Raw genomic sequence first — 19,726 nt, 5'->3', positions numbered from 1 at the left:
AAACACTTCACCAAAATTGATCTAGCCCAGGCGTACTTGCAAATGGAGGTAGAAGAAGCCTCGAAACAATACCTTACGATTAACACTCATAAAGGTCTCTATCAATACAACCGGCTGGTGTTCGGGGTAGCATCGGCTCCGGCTATTTGGCAAAGGGCGATGGATCAAGTCCTGCAAGGGATTCCAGGGACCCAGTGTTATTTGGATGACATCCTGGTCACGGGCGAAAATGACAGTGATCACCTCGCCAACTTGGAGAAGGTGCTCACCAGATTAAAGGAATATGGGCTACAAGCTAATCGCCACAAGTGCGAGTTTTTCCAAAAGCAGATCTCATATTGTGGCCACGTCATCGATGAAGAGGGGTTACATAAGTCCCCTGACAAGATTGAGGCAGTAGTCAAGGCTCCAGCACCGGAAAATGTGTCACAACTGAGGTCGTTCCTCGGGCTGGTAAACTACTACCATAAGTTCTTACCAAATTTGTCCACGGTATTACACCCACTGAACACCCTACTGCAAACAGGGGTACCATGGAAGTGGAGTGACGAACGTAGACGAGCTTTCCAGAAGTGTAAAGAATTGATCACATCAAAAGAGGTGTTGGACGATTTCAACCCAGCATTACCAATTCGTTTGGCATGTGATGCATCACCCTATGGTATTGGAGCGGTGCTGTCGCACAAACTCCCAGACGGGTTGGAGAGGCCAGTAGCCTTTGCGTCTCGGTCACTAACCTCAGCCGAGCGCAACTATGCCCAGATTGACAGGGAGGCCCTCAGCCTAGTGTGGGGAGTAAAAAAATTCAACCACTATCTACATGGGCAGAAGTTCACCTTGCTGACTGACCACCAACCACTTGTCTCCATCTTTAATCCTAAGAAGGGCGTTCCAGTGATGACTGCACAACGGTTACAAAGATGGTCCCTGTTTCTAGGGGCGAATCAATATGAAATAGAATATAAAGGCACGAAACAGCATGGAAACGCTGATGGGCTATTGCGCCTGCCACTGCCTATTGTGGAGGAAACCCTATCGAGATATTTTATTCGTCAATAATTGAACGATTGCCAGTAACGAACGCGGATATAGAGAAGGAGACCCGCAATGATCCGACGCTGTCTCGGGTATATGATTTGACGGTGAGGGGATGGCCAACACATGGCGACTCACTGTTGCCAGCATTCTCATCCAGAAGAGAACAGCTGTCAGTATGCCAGGGGACAGTGATGTGTGGATCCAGAGTGGTGATTCCACCCAAGTTAAGGGAGAGAGTGCTAAATGAGCTACACGAAGGTCATCTGGGGGGAGTGAAAATGAAAAGCCTTGCTAGGGCTTATGTGTGGTGGCCGGGAATCGATCAACAAATCGAAGACCTAACCAGGAGCTGCTCAGGATGCCAGAAGGTCCAAAATGCACCACCACATGCCCCTCTACACCCATGGGAGTGGCCCTCCTCTCCATGGCAACCGGTGCATATTGATTTCGCTGGTCCATTCATGGGCTCAATGTTCTTAATAGCAGTGGATGCTCATTCGAAGTGGCCTGAGGTGATAAAAATGTCCTCAACTACAGAGAAAACGATTGCAGTCCTACGGACCATATTTGCCAGAAACGGCTTGCCAGAGCAGATTTGCACTGATAATGGACCACAGTTTGTGTCCAAAGAGTTTCAAAAATTTATGAGAAGGAATGGGGTAAGGCATTACACATCCGCCCCGTATCATCCAGCCACAAATGGATTAGCTGAGAGGTTCGTACAAACCTTTAAGAAGGTGATAAAGGCCATGTGCGACGATGAAATTCCACTACAGCATAAGGTGGACAATTTTTTCTTAGCCTACCGAAACGCGACATATGCAGTTACCAACCAGACCCCGGCCATGATGTTCTTTAACCGAAGGTTGAGATCTCGTCTGGACTTGCTCAGACCAAATGTGCGAAGAAATGTTGAGGATAAACAATTCCAGCACATCAATGAGAAGCCGACAAGGAGCTTCAATGTAGGACAACCAGTCTTGGCCCGTGACTACCGAACAGAGAAATGGCAACCCGGAACGATATGCACAAGGCAGGGGCCATTAATGTACACAGTGGATGTCGGGGAGAACATTGTGAGATGCCACGTCGATCAGATCTTAGCGTCACAGGAACGAGTCAACCCCATGTCTCGAGTACCTGGGGATGAACCCGACATACCGGTAGCCTCTACCTCAGAACCAGTAGCAGTGGAAACCGATGAACTAACCGATGAAAAGGGGCCAGAATCGCCTCCGCACCAAGAACAAGAACCTCAGGAAAGGCGCTATCCCGAAAGGATCAGGAAGCCGCCCCAAAGACTGAATCTATAAATGGACTATTGTTGTTTAATGTACATGTTAAAGTGTTAATTGTTATTTGAATATTATGGGTACTACTAATCTAAAAGGGGAGGAATTGTAGTGTATGTACCTTTAAGAGAGAACTACTTTTACAGCTCCTGTATACTGTAGTACCGGCAGTGACCACACCTGTATATAAGCCTTGCGCATGCCTCTGTACCCCCAGTCTTGAGACTACCCTCCTCCAATAAATACCTGTTGATTGTTAAGTTACAGCATCCGTGTGGTTATTGAAAAACATCATACTCTCAGAATCACGGATCTAACACTGGCAATGTATGCCAGAGGCTCACTGGGAAAAGGACCGCCTAACATCCAGTCTATTCCTACTCTTACATAGTTTTAACTTGTGTCCCCTGATCCTTCCTAATCTGTTAAACTGGAATAATCTATCAATAGGCACACTCTACAGCCCTTTAACTATTTTATAGACCTCTATCAGGTCACTTCCATGTCCACGCTGCGCTGAAGTATAAATATACCAAGGTTCTTGAGTCTATCTGAGTACCTGAGGTTTTTTAAACTAGGAATCATTCTTGTAGCTCTCCTCTGGACCTTTTCCAAGTGCACTATATCACATACCATGTGGGGGGACCAAAACTGGGCACAGTATTCCAGGCATAGAGAGAGTCAGCACCCACCAGCGGCCTGTCAAGATAGTCTGCTTTGATTTATACTGAATGGTTCTATTAATACAACATGGCACCTCTGACAGTAGCCATCCTCTTCTTCCTGTTCTAGGAATGTAAATGTTGAATGGCCATGAAGGTAAAGCACCCCAAGATGCAACTGATTGCATTTATAAATGCATCGCAACTTGAGAGAACCAAGTAATCTCAATATGATGTGTTTCTCTGTGATTATGTTAATAGCCCAATACTTCAGTAGGTGCTTCTGAAATAAAAAAATAAAATGATGGTGTAATGTGCCTTCAACTCATAGTCTATGTTTAGGGGGAAGAATTGAGTCGCGCCCCCTTTGGGGCGCTAACTTCGCCAGCGCCGCGAAAAAATTAGCGCGACCGAAATTCATTGGTAGCGCCCCAAGAGGGAAGCGGGGTGCTACTAGAAGCGCCCTGCCTCCCTCTTGGGGCGCTGCGAGTGAATATCGCGCGCTATGTGCTGCAGTACTTCCTCCCCTTCTTAAAGGGGAGGGGCCTAGCGCAGTGCGACCCGGGGCCCAGCTGGGCCACCAGAGATTGGAATGCCAGCAGAAGAGCCCGGCACTCGAGGGGCCGGGCTCACGGCACGCAGCCGGCACTCCGCGGAGGGGGGATACTGCGGAGGAGGCCGGGGACGGGAGCGGAGGCAGGTGCTGGCAGGCGGTCAGCAACAAAAATGGCCGCCCGGCACCTCGCCTTTAATTAGCGCTGCCCCGGCTGAAGGTAGGCCCCCTGACCCTGTCGGACATAGCGACCAGCGGTAAGTCAGGGGGCGCTACCGAAGATTGCGGCCGGGGCATGAGTGGGGCGCTGCGCACGGCGATGACTGCATCGCTGACGGCGCAGGGCGCTAACGGTTACCTTCGCCGCTAACCTCCCGCTGAATTTCATGGGCGGCGTTGGTGGCACTTCGCCTGGGTGCTAGTTGCTTTGCGCTCCGTTGAGGGCGCTAACGGGAGGCGCAAAGCAACCGAATTTTTCCCCCTTAATCTTTTACTTTTTAAAGTTCTCATCTAGTTAATATTCTATATTAAACAGAGAATAGCAGTAGTTAGGAGAAACTCTGGTCAATCTCACTTAGATTTTCACATCCAATCAACAGTTGGAACAATTGGGAGTGAGTGGGATGACTGAAATCTGATTAAAGGGTTCAAATAAGGTCACAAACTGTAAGTGTGGAACTGAGTTTTAAATGCAAGACCTGATTCCGCACTCCCAATGGGTGTAGCATATGCAGGGAATGTGCAAGGAGTGCGTGGTGGAAAATATAGTTATGTAGGAATTCGGGTTGACCTCAGCAGGTATTGGACGAATGCCTACTAAATAATCGAGTTCGACTTCAGGAGAACAATAAATAAGTTCTTTAATGCAGGAAGCAGATGAAATACAGCAGGTAAGTGAGATGGTTGCAGGAGCGCCGTAGAGTAGGTCTTTCGCCAGCGGGGACGCCACAAGGACTGAGTCCGCAGTCCTGTGGATAGCGTGATGACGTCATCACGCTTGGCTGTGTTTTCCCGCGCTTCGGGCGTCACGTGACCGCGTCGTGACGTCAGCGCGTTCGTCCGCGCTTGGGGCGGTCACGTGACATGCGCCGATACGTCGGCGCGTTTACCCGGCCCCGAGGCTGGCAGTTGTGGCCGAAGTCGCGGGAGCAAGAGGCACCCGGCGCTGCCGCTGGCCGATGCGGCCGAAGTCGCGAGAGCGGGAGGCTCCGGCACCGCAGCTGGCCAATGCAGCCGAAGTCGCGAGCGCGGTAGGCCGAGCTGTGCCAGCGGCCGTCGCGAGTGCGTCACGTGATGCGCGACGTGACGTCAGCGCGTTAGGTCACGTCTTAAAGGGGCAACGGCCCAAACAGGTAAGTTATGTACATACAAAGGTAAGTTAAAGGGAATTATTATGTATCTACATAGTAAGGGACACCTGGTGGAACCGCCACAGTTGCATATTATTTGTGAGTGCTTATTCCATTTTTGAATTCTGTTTTTGTTGGCAGTGTAGACTCTGTCACGCCATATCAAACATGACATTGTCACCATCATCAGGCATCAATATCCCTTTCCTGTAAACAAACGGGTGAAGCAATTTTGAATCTACTGTTGATTATCCATGTTTATCGCAATGACTATATGTTGAAATCAAATGCAGTGAGTCATTTGAGGCAGGTTTGTGCACACTCTTTATGTATCAAGGAACTGTAGCTGATCCCCAATAGTGCTTTATATTCAAGTGCTGGATACCATGGGTTGTTCAGTATATAATGTAAATCTTAAATGAGATGATCAAAATTGTGATCTGTAAAGTGTTTGAACACAGTTATGCAGATTCATATTTAATCACATTTATTTTGATTAAACTGTCCTTGTCATTTCAAATGTTTCTCATCTTCAATTTTCAGGGAAACAAACAGTTGTTGAACAACTATCCAGTCTATATCACTAGTAAGCAGTGGGATGAGGCTGTCAATTCGTCTAAAAAGGATGGCCGTCGACTTCTCCGTTACCTCATCAGATTTGTGTTTACAACAGATGAACTGAAGTATTCATGTGGATTGGGGAAAAGGAAACGATCAATGCCACTAGGGGAGCCAGGCCCTGAGCGGCGTCCTCTCGATCCAGTCAAAGTGACCTGCCTCCGAGGTACGAATGAAAGTTAGTGTATGTAGGACAGTACTTACGTAGTTACAGGGTACATGTAAAAACAAAGGCAGTACAATTAACCCAGTAGGTAATTTTAGGTGTCAGCCGTGGTTCAGCTGGTAGCACTCTCAATTCTGTGTTAGAAGGTTGTGGGGTCAAGTCCCACTCCAGAGACTTGAGTGCACAATCTAGGCTGACACTTCAGTGAAGTACTGAGGGAGTGCTGCACTGTTGCAGATGCTGTCTTTTAGATAAGACGTTAAACTGAGGCCCTGTCTGTTCTCTCAGGTGAACGTACAAAATCCCATGGCACTATTTCTAAGAAGAGCAGGGGAGTTCTGTCCAATATTTATCCCTCAACTAACACGACTAAAAAACACATTATCAAATCATTTTTTTCCCTTTAAATGTAAGGTCTGGTGTGTTACTGAGTCATACAGACTAGGAAACTCAGTTCTTGATCTGTGGCGAGTTAGCTGATTCAGTTAAGCCAGCAGCTGAGTATACGGTTAGCCTTCATGCTGGGCAGGAAAAACACAGGTAATGCTCCCACTCCCGTGACTGCTGCTGGAAAGTGCATGTAGAAACACTGGATGAGGACAGGATTGGGCTCAATTCTGATGCCACTTACAATGAAGTAGCCTGGCAACATTTGCATGAGCTCACACACGAAGAACTGCCACTAGGGCATAATACTGGAGGGAAGCTGTCAACTGCGGAACTGTACACAAAAAATTCTAAATTGGGGAAAAGCAAATTTTGCTAAGCTCAGAGGGGATTTAGCCATAGTGGACTGGAAACAGCTACTTGAAGGTAAATCAGTGTCAGAGCAGTGGGAGGCATTCAAGGAGGAGATTCGGAGGGTTCAGACCAAATATGTGCCCTTAAAGAAAAAAGGTGGGACTAACAAATCTAGAGCCCCTAGATGTCTAGGGACATACAGGATAGGATAAAGAAAAAAAGGGAGGCGTATGACAGATACCGAGGGCTAAATACTGCAGAATCTTTAGAGGAGTACAGAAAGTGCAGGGGTGCAATTAAAAATGATATTAGGAAAGCAAAGAGAGAATATGAAAAATTTTTGGCAAGTAAAATCAAAGAAAACCCAAAAATGTTTTATAAATATATTAAGAGTAAGAGGATAACTGAAGAAAGGGTAGGGCCTATTAGAGATCATGAGAGTAATCTGTGTGTGGAGGCGGGAGATGTCGGTAGGTTTCTTAATGAATACTTTGCGTCTGTTTTCACAAAGGAGAGGGGCGAAGCAGACGTTGCTATCGGGGGGGGGGGGGGAAAAGAGTGTGAAATATTAGATGAAATAAACATAGTGAGAGAGGAAGTATTAAGGAGTTTAGCAGCTTTAAAAGTGGATAAATCCCCAGGCCCGGATGTAATGTATCCCAGGCTGTTAAGCGAAGCAAAAGAGGAAATAGCAGAGGCCCTGACCATCATTTTTCAATCCGGTGTGGTACTGGAGGACTGATAATGTGGTACCCTTGTTTAAAAAGGGAGAAAAGGATAGAGCAAGTAATTACAGGCCAGTCAGCCTAACCTCGGTGGTGGGAAAATTATTGGAAAGAATTCTGAAGGACAGGATAAATCTTCATTTAGAAAGACACGGATTAATCAAGGATAGTCAGCACGGATTTGTTAAGGGAAGGTTGTGTCTGACAAACTTGATTGATTTTTTTGAGGAGGTAACAAGGAGGGTAGATGAGGGTAGTGCATTTGATGTAGTGTTTATGTACATTAGCAAGCTTTTGATAAGGTTCCACATGGCAGACTGGTCACGAAGTTAAAAGCCCATAGGACCCAGGGCAAGGTGTCAAGTTGGATTCAAAACTGGCTCGGAGACAGGAAGCAGAGGGTAATGGTTGATGGGTGTTTTTGTGACTGGAAGGCTGTTTCCAGTGGGGTTCCGCAGGGCTCAGTACTAGGTCCCTTGCTTTTTGTGGTATATATCAATGATCTTGACTTGAATATAGGGAGTATAATTAAGAAGTTTGTAGATGATACTAAAATCAGCTGATACTGAAGAAGGAAGCTGTAGACTGCAGGAAGATATCAATAAATTGGTCAGGTGGGCAGAACAGTGGCAAATGGAATTCAATCCGGAGAAGTGTGAGCTAATGCATTTGGAGAGGGCTAACAAGGAAAGGGAATACACATTAAATGGTAGGACACTGAGTAGTGTAGAGGAACGAAGGGACCTTGGAGTGCATGTCCACAGATCCCTGAAGGAAGCAGGCCAGGTAGATAAGGTGGTTAAGAAGGCATACGGAATGCTTGCCTTTATTAGCCATGGCATAGAATACAAGAGCAGGGGGGTTATGCTTCAACTGCATAAAACACTAGTTAGGCCTCAGCTAGAGTACTGCGTGCAGTTCTGGTCACCACATTACAGGAAATATGTGATTGCACTAGAGAGGGTACAGAGGAGATTTACAAGGATGTTGCCGGGAGTAGAGAATCTCAGCTATGAGGAAAGACTGGATAGGCTGGGTCTGTTTTCCTTGTAACAGAGGAGGCTGAGGGGAGACCTTATTGAGGTGTATAAAATTATGAGGGGCATAGATAAAGTGGATAGAAAGGACCTATTTCCCTTAGCAGAGGAGTCAAAAACCAGGGGGCACAGATTTAAAGTAATTGGTGGAAGGTTTAGAGGGGATTTGAGGGGAAATTTCTTCACCCAGAGGGTTGTGGGGGTCTGGAACTCGCTGCCTGAAAGGGTGGTAGAGGCAGGAACCCTAACCACATTTAAAAAGTACTTGGATGTGCACTTGGGATGCTCTAACCTGCAGGGCTACGGACCAAGAGCTGGGAAGTGGGATTAGGCTGGATAGCTCTTTGTTGGCCGGCGTGGACACGATGGGCCGAAATGGCCTCCTTCCGTGCTGTAACTTTCTATGATTCTATGAAACGAGTCAGTGCATGCGGAAAAAGAAAGTGTTCTAAAAAGGGAGGGATGGTATTTCTTTAGAAACATAAATATTTGCTGCCTTCAATTGACCTGAATTCTGCCAATCTCACTTTGGTCTCAAAGGCTCTCTCATCTGAGTCCTGCTCTGCTGTTTCCTGTAACATTTCAAAAGACAATGCCAAGCCTTGGAGTTCTATGCTGGTTAAGCATACAGCTGCTAATGGCATTTAATGTACATTTTATAGGCCTAATTAAGCTGTAATAGTTTTCTGATCAGTCTGGCCTGGCCCATGTGCACTTACCTGCTATGTGTCAGTAATTCTTAACAAAGGCTGTCCAGCCTAAGTGTAAAACAGAAAATGCTGGTAAAAATCAGTCTGTCAGGCAGCATCTGTGAAGAGAACAGATAAGTTGAAGTTTCAGGTGTGGACCCTTCTTGAGAACTGGAAGATATTACAGCATTTAAAAAGGAACTGAAAAGGGAAGGGGGAGGGAAAACACACACATACATTCATGCACACACGAGCAAAGAAATAGAATGGCCTGTAAAATGTGGTTACTTTAAAATGCAAGCAGGACTCTGAAGAATTTCTAACTATTAGCTAATTATAAACAAATGATCGAAATTGTGCATGTTATGTAAAATTACTATTGATTACTATGCATTCAATTTTGTTTGCGTTTAAAGCCTGTAATACTGGATTAGGAAACATAGAGGAAAATTTACTGGGAAGGAGTGGGGCTGATATTCATTGAGGCAGCACCCCACAATGGCCCAGAGTTTGCACTGTGGCTGACAGCAAACTTGTAGCGTTCGTCATCATTTGAAACTGACCGCAATTTCAAGATTTAGCGCATGTGGAAATCTTGAAGTTGCGGTCTGTCATTCACTGCTTCTCCACAGGCTGCACTTTGCCCCCACACCCCACAGAGCCGGCAATCAGTGAAATCACTAAAATCAGGGAAACTGACGAAAACTTCGGCTCTTCCGCAGTAATTCCGCTTTTAAATTCCCCACTAAAAGTTTTAGACCCTTGTAGATTAGGTGTAACTGGGGTTTTAACAGCGTATTGACTGCTAAACAAACGTTATAGCCCTGAAAAACTAATTTTAATTTTTTGCATTGTCAAATTTATCCATTTTAAGAAACTTTATCAGGTTTGAATTTTCCCCATGCGAGAGCCCCAGTTTTTGTTTTGCTCTCTAACATTTTTAAAAAGTTAGAATTTTAAGAGCTTACTCACTTCCTTGTTCGCTGTCTCTGAGAATTCTGCATTTTGATTGGCTGCTAGGACAGCTTGTTGACGTCACAGCAGCTCGCACTAGGGGCTCCCTACTATACTCCGTTGATTTGAATTACGCATCGGAAAACCCAAACTTCTCGACAGAGAGATCATGAAATCTTTGTGCGAATCTTACTTCAGGGCCAGCGGCAAACGCCTTTGTTTCTCCGCTGACTGCAAATTCTGAACCAATATTAATGTAATATTAGACTGCATGCTTTGAACACTGAACCTCTATTTCACCTTTCAAAAAATACCCATGTTTGCTGCTATTCAACATCAATAGGAATTCTGCTCTGCAAACTGTAAAGCTGGAGAATTGTACAGAATCACAGGTGACATTTTCAGTCACTAAGAAATATTAATCTAGTTATATTTTTATTGTTCTTCAAAAATGCTACAGCATCCTAGTCCTCAAAGGATTTATAAAACGTGAAGCGTGCTACTTGCTATATTACAGGTTATCAGTTACGACATGATTCTGAATGTCTGAGCACTGCAAGAAATAGGCAATGTATTTTACCAGTAAAATGGAGAGCTTTTTGCCTCCAGACATCATTACTAGCTTGTAGCTGAAGTCTGTTGCACATGAGGGCAGATGTGCTCTCATCAAGGAATCAACACTGAAAAGGTTTTCTTACTGTAATGCACACCATTTCATATGTTAATCACATTGTTACCTCTGCAGCTTCTTTAAGAGTATTGCTGCTATGCTGAATTGTCTTCTGAGAAATGTTGCATATTTATATACAGAGTGGTAATTATATGATTGGCATCAGAATTAAATCGTAACAACCGGCACAAATTAATCTTTTAATTTACCTTCCAACTTTCTGTCTTCACTTTTATACATTGACTCATGCTGGAAAACAGTTTGTGGCACTAACTGTCTGCCAGTACCTCACCCAAGTGGACCTGCTTCGTGTGAGAGTCTAGGCAGCGGTGCTGTTTGACTGTGGGAGGCAATAGAGCCAATTCTGATCCTGTCCCCACCCAGTCCCCACTCACACATACTTTCCAGCAAAGGTCCTAAATAATAATGATGAATGGGAAGGCTAGCTGATTTTGTTCCCATCTGTAGCCCACAGTGCATTGAGGCCAATTGTAGCACCCCCTAGTATAGTCCAGCTGCCCGTGAAACAAGGTTTTGCTACCACAGTTACTCACAGCTTCAAAATAATTTGCATCTGACAGCTGATTTAACCATTCTTCATTTATCAGATTTAACGAGAATCCATAAGTGTATTTCCAGTCTCAGACTCAGGATTTCTTTTGAAAATGAGCACAATTGAATCAACTAAGTGTCCTATTGTGCATCTTTAAGTAGCAATACGTTGCCTGAATAAAGTAAAAAGCTCCTAATTTAATTTTCACCATCTTGTGGGTTTCTTTTGAATACAACCTGAAGGAAGCCTTCAGCACATCAAGCTCTGTGTCTCTAAACTTTCCAGAGAATACAAACATCACATCAGTAACTTTTCCCAAAAACGTATTTGCAGAAACACTCTTTGGATTGAGCATTAGTGCTGAAACCAAGAACAAGCACACACACATTTTAATTAAAAAAAACACATACTTTTGTCACAAACAATCATCAGCTTGTTTTCCCCAAATATTTCAATACATATTTTATATTTAGATAAAACCAACTAAAAGCAAGAAGACTGGTCATTTCATTTGTGACATAAGTATATGTTTGTTAAAATTAAGTGTGTGTGTGAGTTTGTGTTAGAACAGGAGATGATCATTTTGGGGAGAAGTTACACATCTGTTTGACTTTCATGCTACTTGTACCCTACATCCATTCCTCTTTTGAGCAGTTAAGAAAAGGGTTGATGATACCAGATGTATTTGCCGTGTTGCTGTCTAGTTCTATATCTATTTATGTCTCTGCTGTGTCTGCTTGTTAAACCATTAAACTCTGTATAGGAACTTTTACTTAACATCCTGACTGAGTGGGAGCATCAGCTTTCTTTTCAAATTTACTAAAGCTCTGCTGACTTCATGCTGAAGTTACAATAAATAGCATCAGCCCAAGTGCTTTTCTCTAGAGTAGTTGTTTCAGGTTGTCTTGTATCCAATCTTTGTGTTTAAATCTAGTGGCAGTTGACAGTAGCATTTTAAATAGAACCCAAACTCTCAGGTATTTTCCTACATTCTGTTGTTCCATTTTGATAACCTTTAGGGGGCGAAATTCCCCTAGAGGGCCATTTGGGGGGCTAACTGGGGAAAGTTTGAAAAGTTAGTGCCCAGCGCTAATGATTCTTAGACTCACCTAAATTCCCTGACATCGCCCTAGGAAGGGAGAGGGGCGCTAAATCAAGCGCTAATGTCCTCAGTGGGGCGCTACAGGTGCGTTAACACCAGAGAGCTGCCGAATTTCAGGTGAGTTCCACACAGATTTGATCACTTGCGCTGCTTCTTTCCAGCTCTTAAAGGGGAGGTTCGATCATTCACCAGATGCTCATTCGCAGCTTTGCTTGCTTCGAGGAGAACAGACACATACTGCAGACCTTTTTCATTGCTCTGAGAAGAACCGCCTAATAACCAACTAATCACACCCTAATGCAAATGAAGATTCCTTATTCAGTAACAAACTCTGAAATCTCAAAAACGCTTCCAATAATCAAAAAGGGCACTTTGCTTTTGAGCAGCAACAAGTTCGATATCCTGGCCGACACAAACAACAACCAGAAGTGGACGCCTTCAAATAGCGCTCCTCCACAGGCCTCCCGACAGGAAAACACCGTCGAACCTGTCACTAAAAAAGAGGCGCACAAACAGGTGAAAAAGGGGAGTGCTAATGGGCGATGCGCCTGGAGATGACGTCATGATCTCTGGGCGCAGAAAATTGGGGCGAAAACCGGTAGCGCCACCGCAAACCTCCCGCCGAATTTCACGGTTATCGCCTTGGGGGGCGCAAAGCTATTTGCGTCCCGTTAGCACCTGCCATCGGAGGCACAAACGAGGGGAATTTCGCCCCTTAATCTGCTATTTAAGACTATTGCATGTACTCACTGTAAAACTGAAGCTACACACTAAAACCAAATGTACCATTAATATTATACAGTAGTGTTGTGTACAGCGTGCATTTGCTGTACTACCAGGAAGTAACACTTAATTATTTCCTCCTGTTGAACCTCTAAATGTGATCTCTGCCAGAACCCAGGATCTCACATCATGCCTACCCACTGCAAACCCTGCCAGGAGCCTCCGACTGCCCACCTGCCAGCTGCACCCTCAGGTCACAGTCCACAATATTAATTAAGACACAATCACTATTATTATAAAGCGTTTCCCTGCTCGCACCACTTTTACAATGTTTTTGCAAGTGGGGCCAGCGTGCAACAACACTTTTATTCTCATGAAAATCAAAAATCTTAGGTAACATCCCTTAAGGGAAAGAAGGAAGCTACATTTATATATCACCTTATCATGTCCTTAGGGTGTCCCAAAGCATTCACAACCGATGAATAACTTCTGAAGTGCAGTCACTGTTGTTTTGTAGGCAAATGTGGCAGCAAATGTGTATGGCAAGGATCCACAAACAGCAAATGAAATGAACGAGCATTTAATCTGCATTTTGGTGGTGTTGTTTGAATGAAGAATCTTTATCAGGAGAACGCTTAGCTCTTCTTCAAAAAGGCCCAACAGATATTTTATGTCTACCTAAGCAGCCAGACAGGATTCAGATTCAGTTTAACACCTCATCCAAAAGACAGCAGTCCATTGTACTGCACTAAGTATCAGCCTAAATTATGTGCTAAAGTGGGGCTTGAACCTATGATCTTCTAATGCAGAGTGCTACCAGTGAGCCAAGGCTGACAATTGAAATAGTGACATCTTATTTCAATAATGAACTCATTGGTAGTTGTATTATTAGAATGCACAATCATAATTGATGCCCATTTCAGAGGGATGGCACAACATTTATTTCCTATTATGGTATGGTAACTATGGAAATAAAACATTTGAATGCGTTGTTCATTCTTGCATAGATTTAGACTGTTGCCAGTAAAATGAGAAGCTGTAAAAATAATTCCATATTGCTGCCAGTACTCTCTGACTGTATGCCAGAGGGAAAAAAAATTCTTGATCATTCTTGATAAGGCTGTTAAAAAAAGCATACGGGATCATTGGCATTATAGAGGCATAGAGTACAAAAGCAAGGAGGTTATGGTAAAACTTTATAAATCACTGGTTAAGTCTCAGCTAGATTCTGAGCACCACACTTTAGGAAGGATGTCAGGGCCTTGGAAAGGGTGCAGAGGAGATTTACTAGAATGGTACCAGGGATGCGGGACTTCATGGAGAGACTGGAGAAGCTGGGGTTGTTCTCAGAGCAGAGATGGTTAAGGGGAGATTTGATGGGGTAGATAGAGAGCAACGTTTCCCACTGGCAGCTTGGTCAGTAACCAGTGGACACGGATTTAAGATCATTGGCAAAAAATCCAGGGGGGGAATTGAGGAGAAAAGTTTTTATACAGCGAGTTGTTATGATCTGGAATTCATTGCCTGAAAAGGTGGCGGAAGCAGATTCAATAATAACTTTCAAAAGAGAATTGAATAAATACTTGAAAAGGAGGCATTTGCAGGGCTATGGGCAAAGAACAGGAAAGTGAAAATAACTGGACAGCTCTTTCAAAGAACCAGCACAGACACCATTGGCTGAATGGTGTCCTTCTGTGCTGTATGATTCTATATATAGAGATATTCAAAACTATTGCAAAATATTTGTGCTGCAGACACTATGATGAAATATATAGGTACTCGTTTTACAGTTGGGAATTACTGTCCTGGAGGTTAATATACAAAGCTCCTTTAAATTAAAAGTCTCTAACTTGACATTTACACTGATGTGCAAAATTTCTTTGCACTTTTTTTTTTGGTTTCCTTAATTGCTGTGTGTCATTTACAGAGTTCATTCGGATGCATTGCACCTCCAACCCAGATTGGTGGATGCCTTCAGAAGAACAAATTAACAAAGTGTTCAGTGATGCTGTTGGGCATGCTCGACAAGGACGTGCTGTGGGAACTTTCCTTGGTGGCAGTGGTGGCTCTTATTATGAAGGCTTTGACCATCAGATGTTGCAAGATGACGTGTTTAACAAAGGCTGTCATGAGGGATCTGGAGACTAAGGGACAACAGCGTCCATACACTATGACATAACTGCCACGTTGGTGTAAAAATGAATGTATATTAATCTATGGTTGTATTGGTGTTGACACCAACTAGTTATGATGCAAATCAATTTTAAATTAGAACATTTAATTAAAATAACATTTCCTACAGAAGATATACCAAAAGTGACCTCAGAGGTTAACCTGCTGTGACTGTGATTAATTTGGTTAATATCCATTTTCCTGAATACCTGAAGTGCTATCCCAGGCCTGGAACTGAGGAATTTTAATTAATATATCCAAATTAAAACAAAATATATATTACATTCAAAATGTTCAGCCCAGGTAAGGCAAAAGTGACCTTTGAACTAAAATTCAAACATTTTACTTTACATATTTGTCTACAAGGACGATAAACAATACAGTATTAACATAAAATCCGAAATGACTACAGTGTTGAAATTCATCAAAGTCTAACCCTGTGCATCTGAGCTTTAGTTAACTCATGGAATAATAGAAAAACATTGCCATTCAAATCTGGAGCCGTCCTTTTACCTGTTCCAACTGGATTGTATTACTGACAATATCGAAGAGATACCAAAACAGGAATTAGACCTGTACTCACAAAGGCATCTAGATATGTGGTAATGTAGTTTACTGAATACCTGTATAGAACTTTACCCAATTTACCATTGTATAAATTCGATCCTTGCCACAGTTTCAGTTACGAACTCTATTGTGTAGCGGTTAACTGGTAGCACTTCAGAAATGTAGCACTCTTGTCAAGGGAATCAAGAAGAAATATGATTGTCTTCTGTCAATTGTATGGATTAATGAAAAGAAATGGAGGGCAGGTAAGTAGCATTCCCTTCAAAAATGCTGATCTGCCAAGTATCTCAGACGCAGGCCATGGTTATTTTGCACTTTGCTTGAATACCTTCTGTCCACATATACAAGTGCATTAATGATGAATGTTGTAGTATTTGTATTACTTGTATTAAGAGTAATTTTATCAAGGAAATGAATTTTAAAAAGGTAAGATATTAATTATTTTATCCCATAGGAGGTGTTTCTTATCCACTTACAAATTGACTGCTGTAGTGGCAAATGACCCCATTTCGTGTTCATATAAAGTCAGTTGCACTTGCTGGTTAGTATGACTTAATCAATATCCTGGTTTTATCAATAAACTTTAATAAGTTGCTAACTCACAAAATTTTGCATACATAAATAAAGCTGAAAGCAGTTGGTCAGGGACTAAAAGGGTGCGTCATTCTGGCTGGAATAATTTATAGTTTAAAGTGAAAAAGAAACAAAAGACAGGTTGTGAAGATCAGAAATGTTTTCACAGATGCTTTTCACAGCGACAACCAACACACAGTATACCACCTGTTTGACATTCAGAAGGCCCTTATATTTTTATACTTTAAAAACGTGGTGATTTTTAAAAAGTGTTATTTTCTAGCATTATATTGATTCCCTGTGGAGACATCACAATGAAAATCTTTTCTGATGGGTGGTAAATATATTAGTTTGGTTAAAGATGTAGTGCTTTTAAGGCTTTGTGTTCATAGTTATGACATCGTAAAGATAAACAGAAAGACGGTGAATGCTGGAAATCTGTAAGAAAAACAGAATACTGGAAAAGCACAACAGGTTCATCTGTACCTGAAGGTGAAAGATAGGTCTATGCTCTTAGATGCAACCCTTCATCAGAACTGGCACCATAAAGTTGGAGAAACCCTTTTATAGGACTGACCAAAACAAAGAGGGGAGAACAGGTGAACGTTGCTTTCATAAAGAGGCAGCTAGTTTATTTAATAATCTTCTAACACATTGTAAAATGCTGGAAAATGATGTAAAGTGCTGTACACTATAAGATCATTTCAAATCCACCATGCACTTGAAATGATCATCTTACAGTATACAGCAAAGTGTCAGCTATAGTGATGGGCAATAAATGCTGGCCTTGCCAGCAACGCCCACATCCCATAAACAAATAAAAAAATAGTTCAGTGGGTAGCACTCTTGCCTCTGAGTCAGAAGGTTGTGGGTTCAAGTCCTGCTCCAGAGACTTGAGCATAAAATCTAGGCTGACACTCCAGTGCGGTATTGATGGGGTGCTGCACTGGCGGTTGTGTCTTTCAGATGAGACGTTAAACCGAGGTCCCCATGGCACTTTTCTGAAGAAGAGCAGGGTAGTTCTCTTCAGTGTCCTGACCAATGTTATCGTTCAACCAACATCGCTAAATCAGATTATTTGGTCATTATCTCATTGCTGTTTGTAGGACCTTGCCGTGCACAAATTGACTGCCGCGTTTCCTACATTACAACAATGACTACACTTCAAAAGTACTTTACATATGTGCTTTGGGACATCCGAAGGTGGTGAAAAGGCACTATATAAATGTAAGTCTTTCTATCTGACTTCCATTGCAGATGACCTTTGTATGGTCAACAGTACTTTACACTACTGCAGCATTCTATTTTAAATTCATTCTCTGTCTGAAAGTAGTTAACATATTCCCTTTTGTTCCCTTTGTGTTGTGGTCAGTTCTACAGAGACTTCTTCAGCCTGGCTGTGCCAGATCTGTGGACTGAATTGCTGTGCATTTCCAGCATTGTTTGTTAAAGTAAATAGAAATATTGACCAAGGACACTGATGCCAGAGCAATACAACTCTATTACAATTTTACAAGGTGAAGATAGTGTAGTCATAAATAAAAACCTAACTGTACCACTGCAATGTGAATGGCAATAACTCAAATTACTTACAGTATTTCTACAATTAGCTCACTGACTGTGGGCCAGATTTTCAGCCACTGATTATGAATGGATAATATCAATGAGCTAATTGTAGAAATACTGTAAGTATTTTTTCTCCCATAAAAACTTCATTGTTTGCAAGAGGCCAATCTTTCTGTGTGAACTTAGACTGAGTGTTGGTAGGTCATTTGGCTATAGTTTCATTCAAGCCTGATATTTACATAGCTGGGGTCACTGTATAGTAATTGAGTGGGAACTCTGGACAATTTTGTCTCCATCCTATTCCAGGAGAGCTAAAGCAATTTGTAGCACCTCCATTGGGAGCCCAACAGAGATCAACTAATTCAGCACAGACCAAGGATTGAACCCAGACTTCCGCACATCATACAATGTGTATAAACATCAAAGTACATTTATTGATGGCATGTTTTCAGTGGGGAGTCACACTCAAGGGAGCATGGGTCAGAGATTCGGTGCCAAAGTGTTGCAGCTAAAGGTCTCTGACTCACATTCTCTTTGAGTGGGGCTCCTTGCTGGGAACATGGAATCAGTGAATTTACACTAAGCAATGAAATCATAAAGGCAATGTTTAAATACTTAATTTAAAAAACTGCTTCAATTTATAGTATTCATTAACTTTATTCTACTCCCAATCTATGATAGTTTGTTTAGTACCAATGCCAGGATTCATTCTGATAGGCAATTTAGTTGAGTGACATATCATCAGAAAATGCTACATAAATATCCATGAAATATTATCACTCTTTCTGCCTCAGAGTGAGACATATTCGCTCTTAATCCCCAGTTGATGAGAAATATCATCCATGGGATAAATTTCTAAGCAGTGAGGTTGAGCACTTTTTCCTGTGTTTTTTGCGCCGTTAGTGTGACTGGTCAGTGCAGTGAAAAGTAAACATATATACTTGTTTTGTTAATTGTGAAGGATTAGTAATGTTAGCATTCTCACAAGTGTACTTCTCTCTGTCTTACTTAAACTGTGCACTGATTTGGAACAGAGACTTTTTGTTACATGTTGACTATCTTGTTTTTTATTTTGATAATGTGTGTAGGTCCCAATGTAGCTTCTACTTTGTCAAGTTGTTGGTTTTGACACCAGCAACACACAATAAATGGTGTACCTACAGGAACATTACTGTATTGTCTCAGATCTCTGCATTTCATTTGACGTTTTAGAATCTTCCAGTTTTGTGGTTATGACTTTTTTTTTAAAGTAACAGCAGGGGGAAGAAATTGTACATGTGATTTTGTATGTAGCGATTTAATCAGTAGTGTGCGCAAGGGCAACATCAGCCTTAATAACAACTGTGACATTTCAAAAGGCAGGCATTCGGAGTGACTTCATTATGAAGTTTTTGTCTAATAAAGACATTGAAAACAGTAAGTTTTGTTTTCTATTGTTTGTTGCCATCCTCATTGTTTTTACTTTAGTGTAACTTTCTCTATGTCCACATTTTGTCTTAAGAAATGTAATAATTTGCGTGACCTTCTACAGGTGGCTCAGGGAAGTGGTAGTAGGAACTGTGTCATTGGCACCATTCAGTGCCTCTGCTTACACAACATTTTCAAACCCAATTAGAAACTCATTGTACTATCTCATTAAGTAATTAGACACTAAAGATGGCTTTGCTCAATGTTATAATACAGAATTAGATCAATTTACTGAACTGTAAAACATGTAAAAAAAATTGTTCTTGGGATGTAGTTAACACTGGAAAGACAGTGGCCCATAAATTCCGTTCCCTACGGGTGTGTATGCGCTGAAGAAAGGGCTTCACAGGTCAAACGCCTGCGCCAGATAGGCAGCGCGTACGGCTGAAACTTCCGTTTTTTTCCACAGTTGCTTCAGTCCAGGTAAGTCTGAAACAGCTGTTTTTACCAGGCTACGAGGTGAAGTAAAAAAAAAAAAAAATTTTTCCACTGATTTATCATTTAAAAAT

The 19,726-nt window shown here is 42.5% G+C and overlaps 1 protein-coding gene across 1 annotated transcript in view; it reads left to right on the top strand.

Moving 5' to 3' along the window:
- The window catches only part of bend4 (BEN domain containing 4), a 49,468-nt gene extending 30,302 nt beyond the window's left edge, over positions 1–19,166 (top strand). The window contains exons 4-5 of the mRNA XM_085969375.1: positions 5,438–5,678; positions 14,800–19,166. Of these exons, the coding sequence (XP_085825501.1) occupies positions 5,438–5,678; positions 14,800–15,020 (462 nt within the window). The 3' untranslated portion in view covers positions 15,021–19,166. The remainder of the gene's footprint in view (positions 1–5,437; positions 5,679–14,799) is intronic.
- Positions 19,167–19,726: the final 560 nt, after the last annotated feature.

Source organism: Somniosus microcephalus, chromosome 2, assembly GCF_052327205.1.
Source record: "Somniosus microcephalus isolate GS21.2 chromosome 2, FLI_Smic_1.0, whole genome shotgun sequence".
Taxonomy (NCBI): Eukaryota; Metazoa; Chordata; class Chondrichthyes; order Squaliformes; family Somniosidae; genus Somniosus; species Somniosus microcephalus.
Note: the sequence above shows the minus strand (reverse complement) of the source record. Positions and strands in the feature narration are given on the sequence as shown.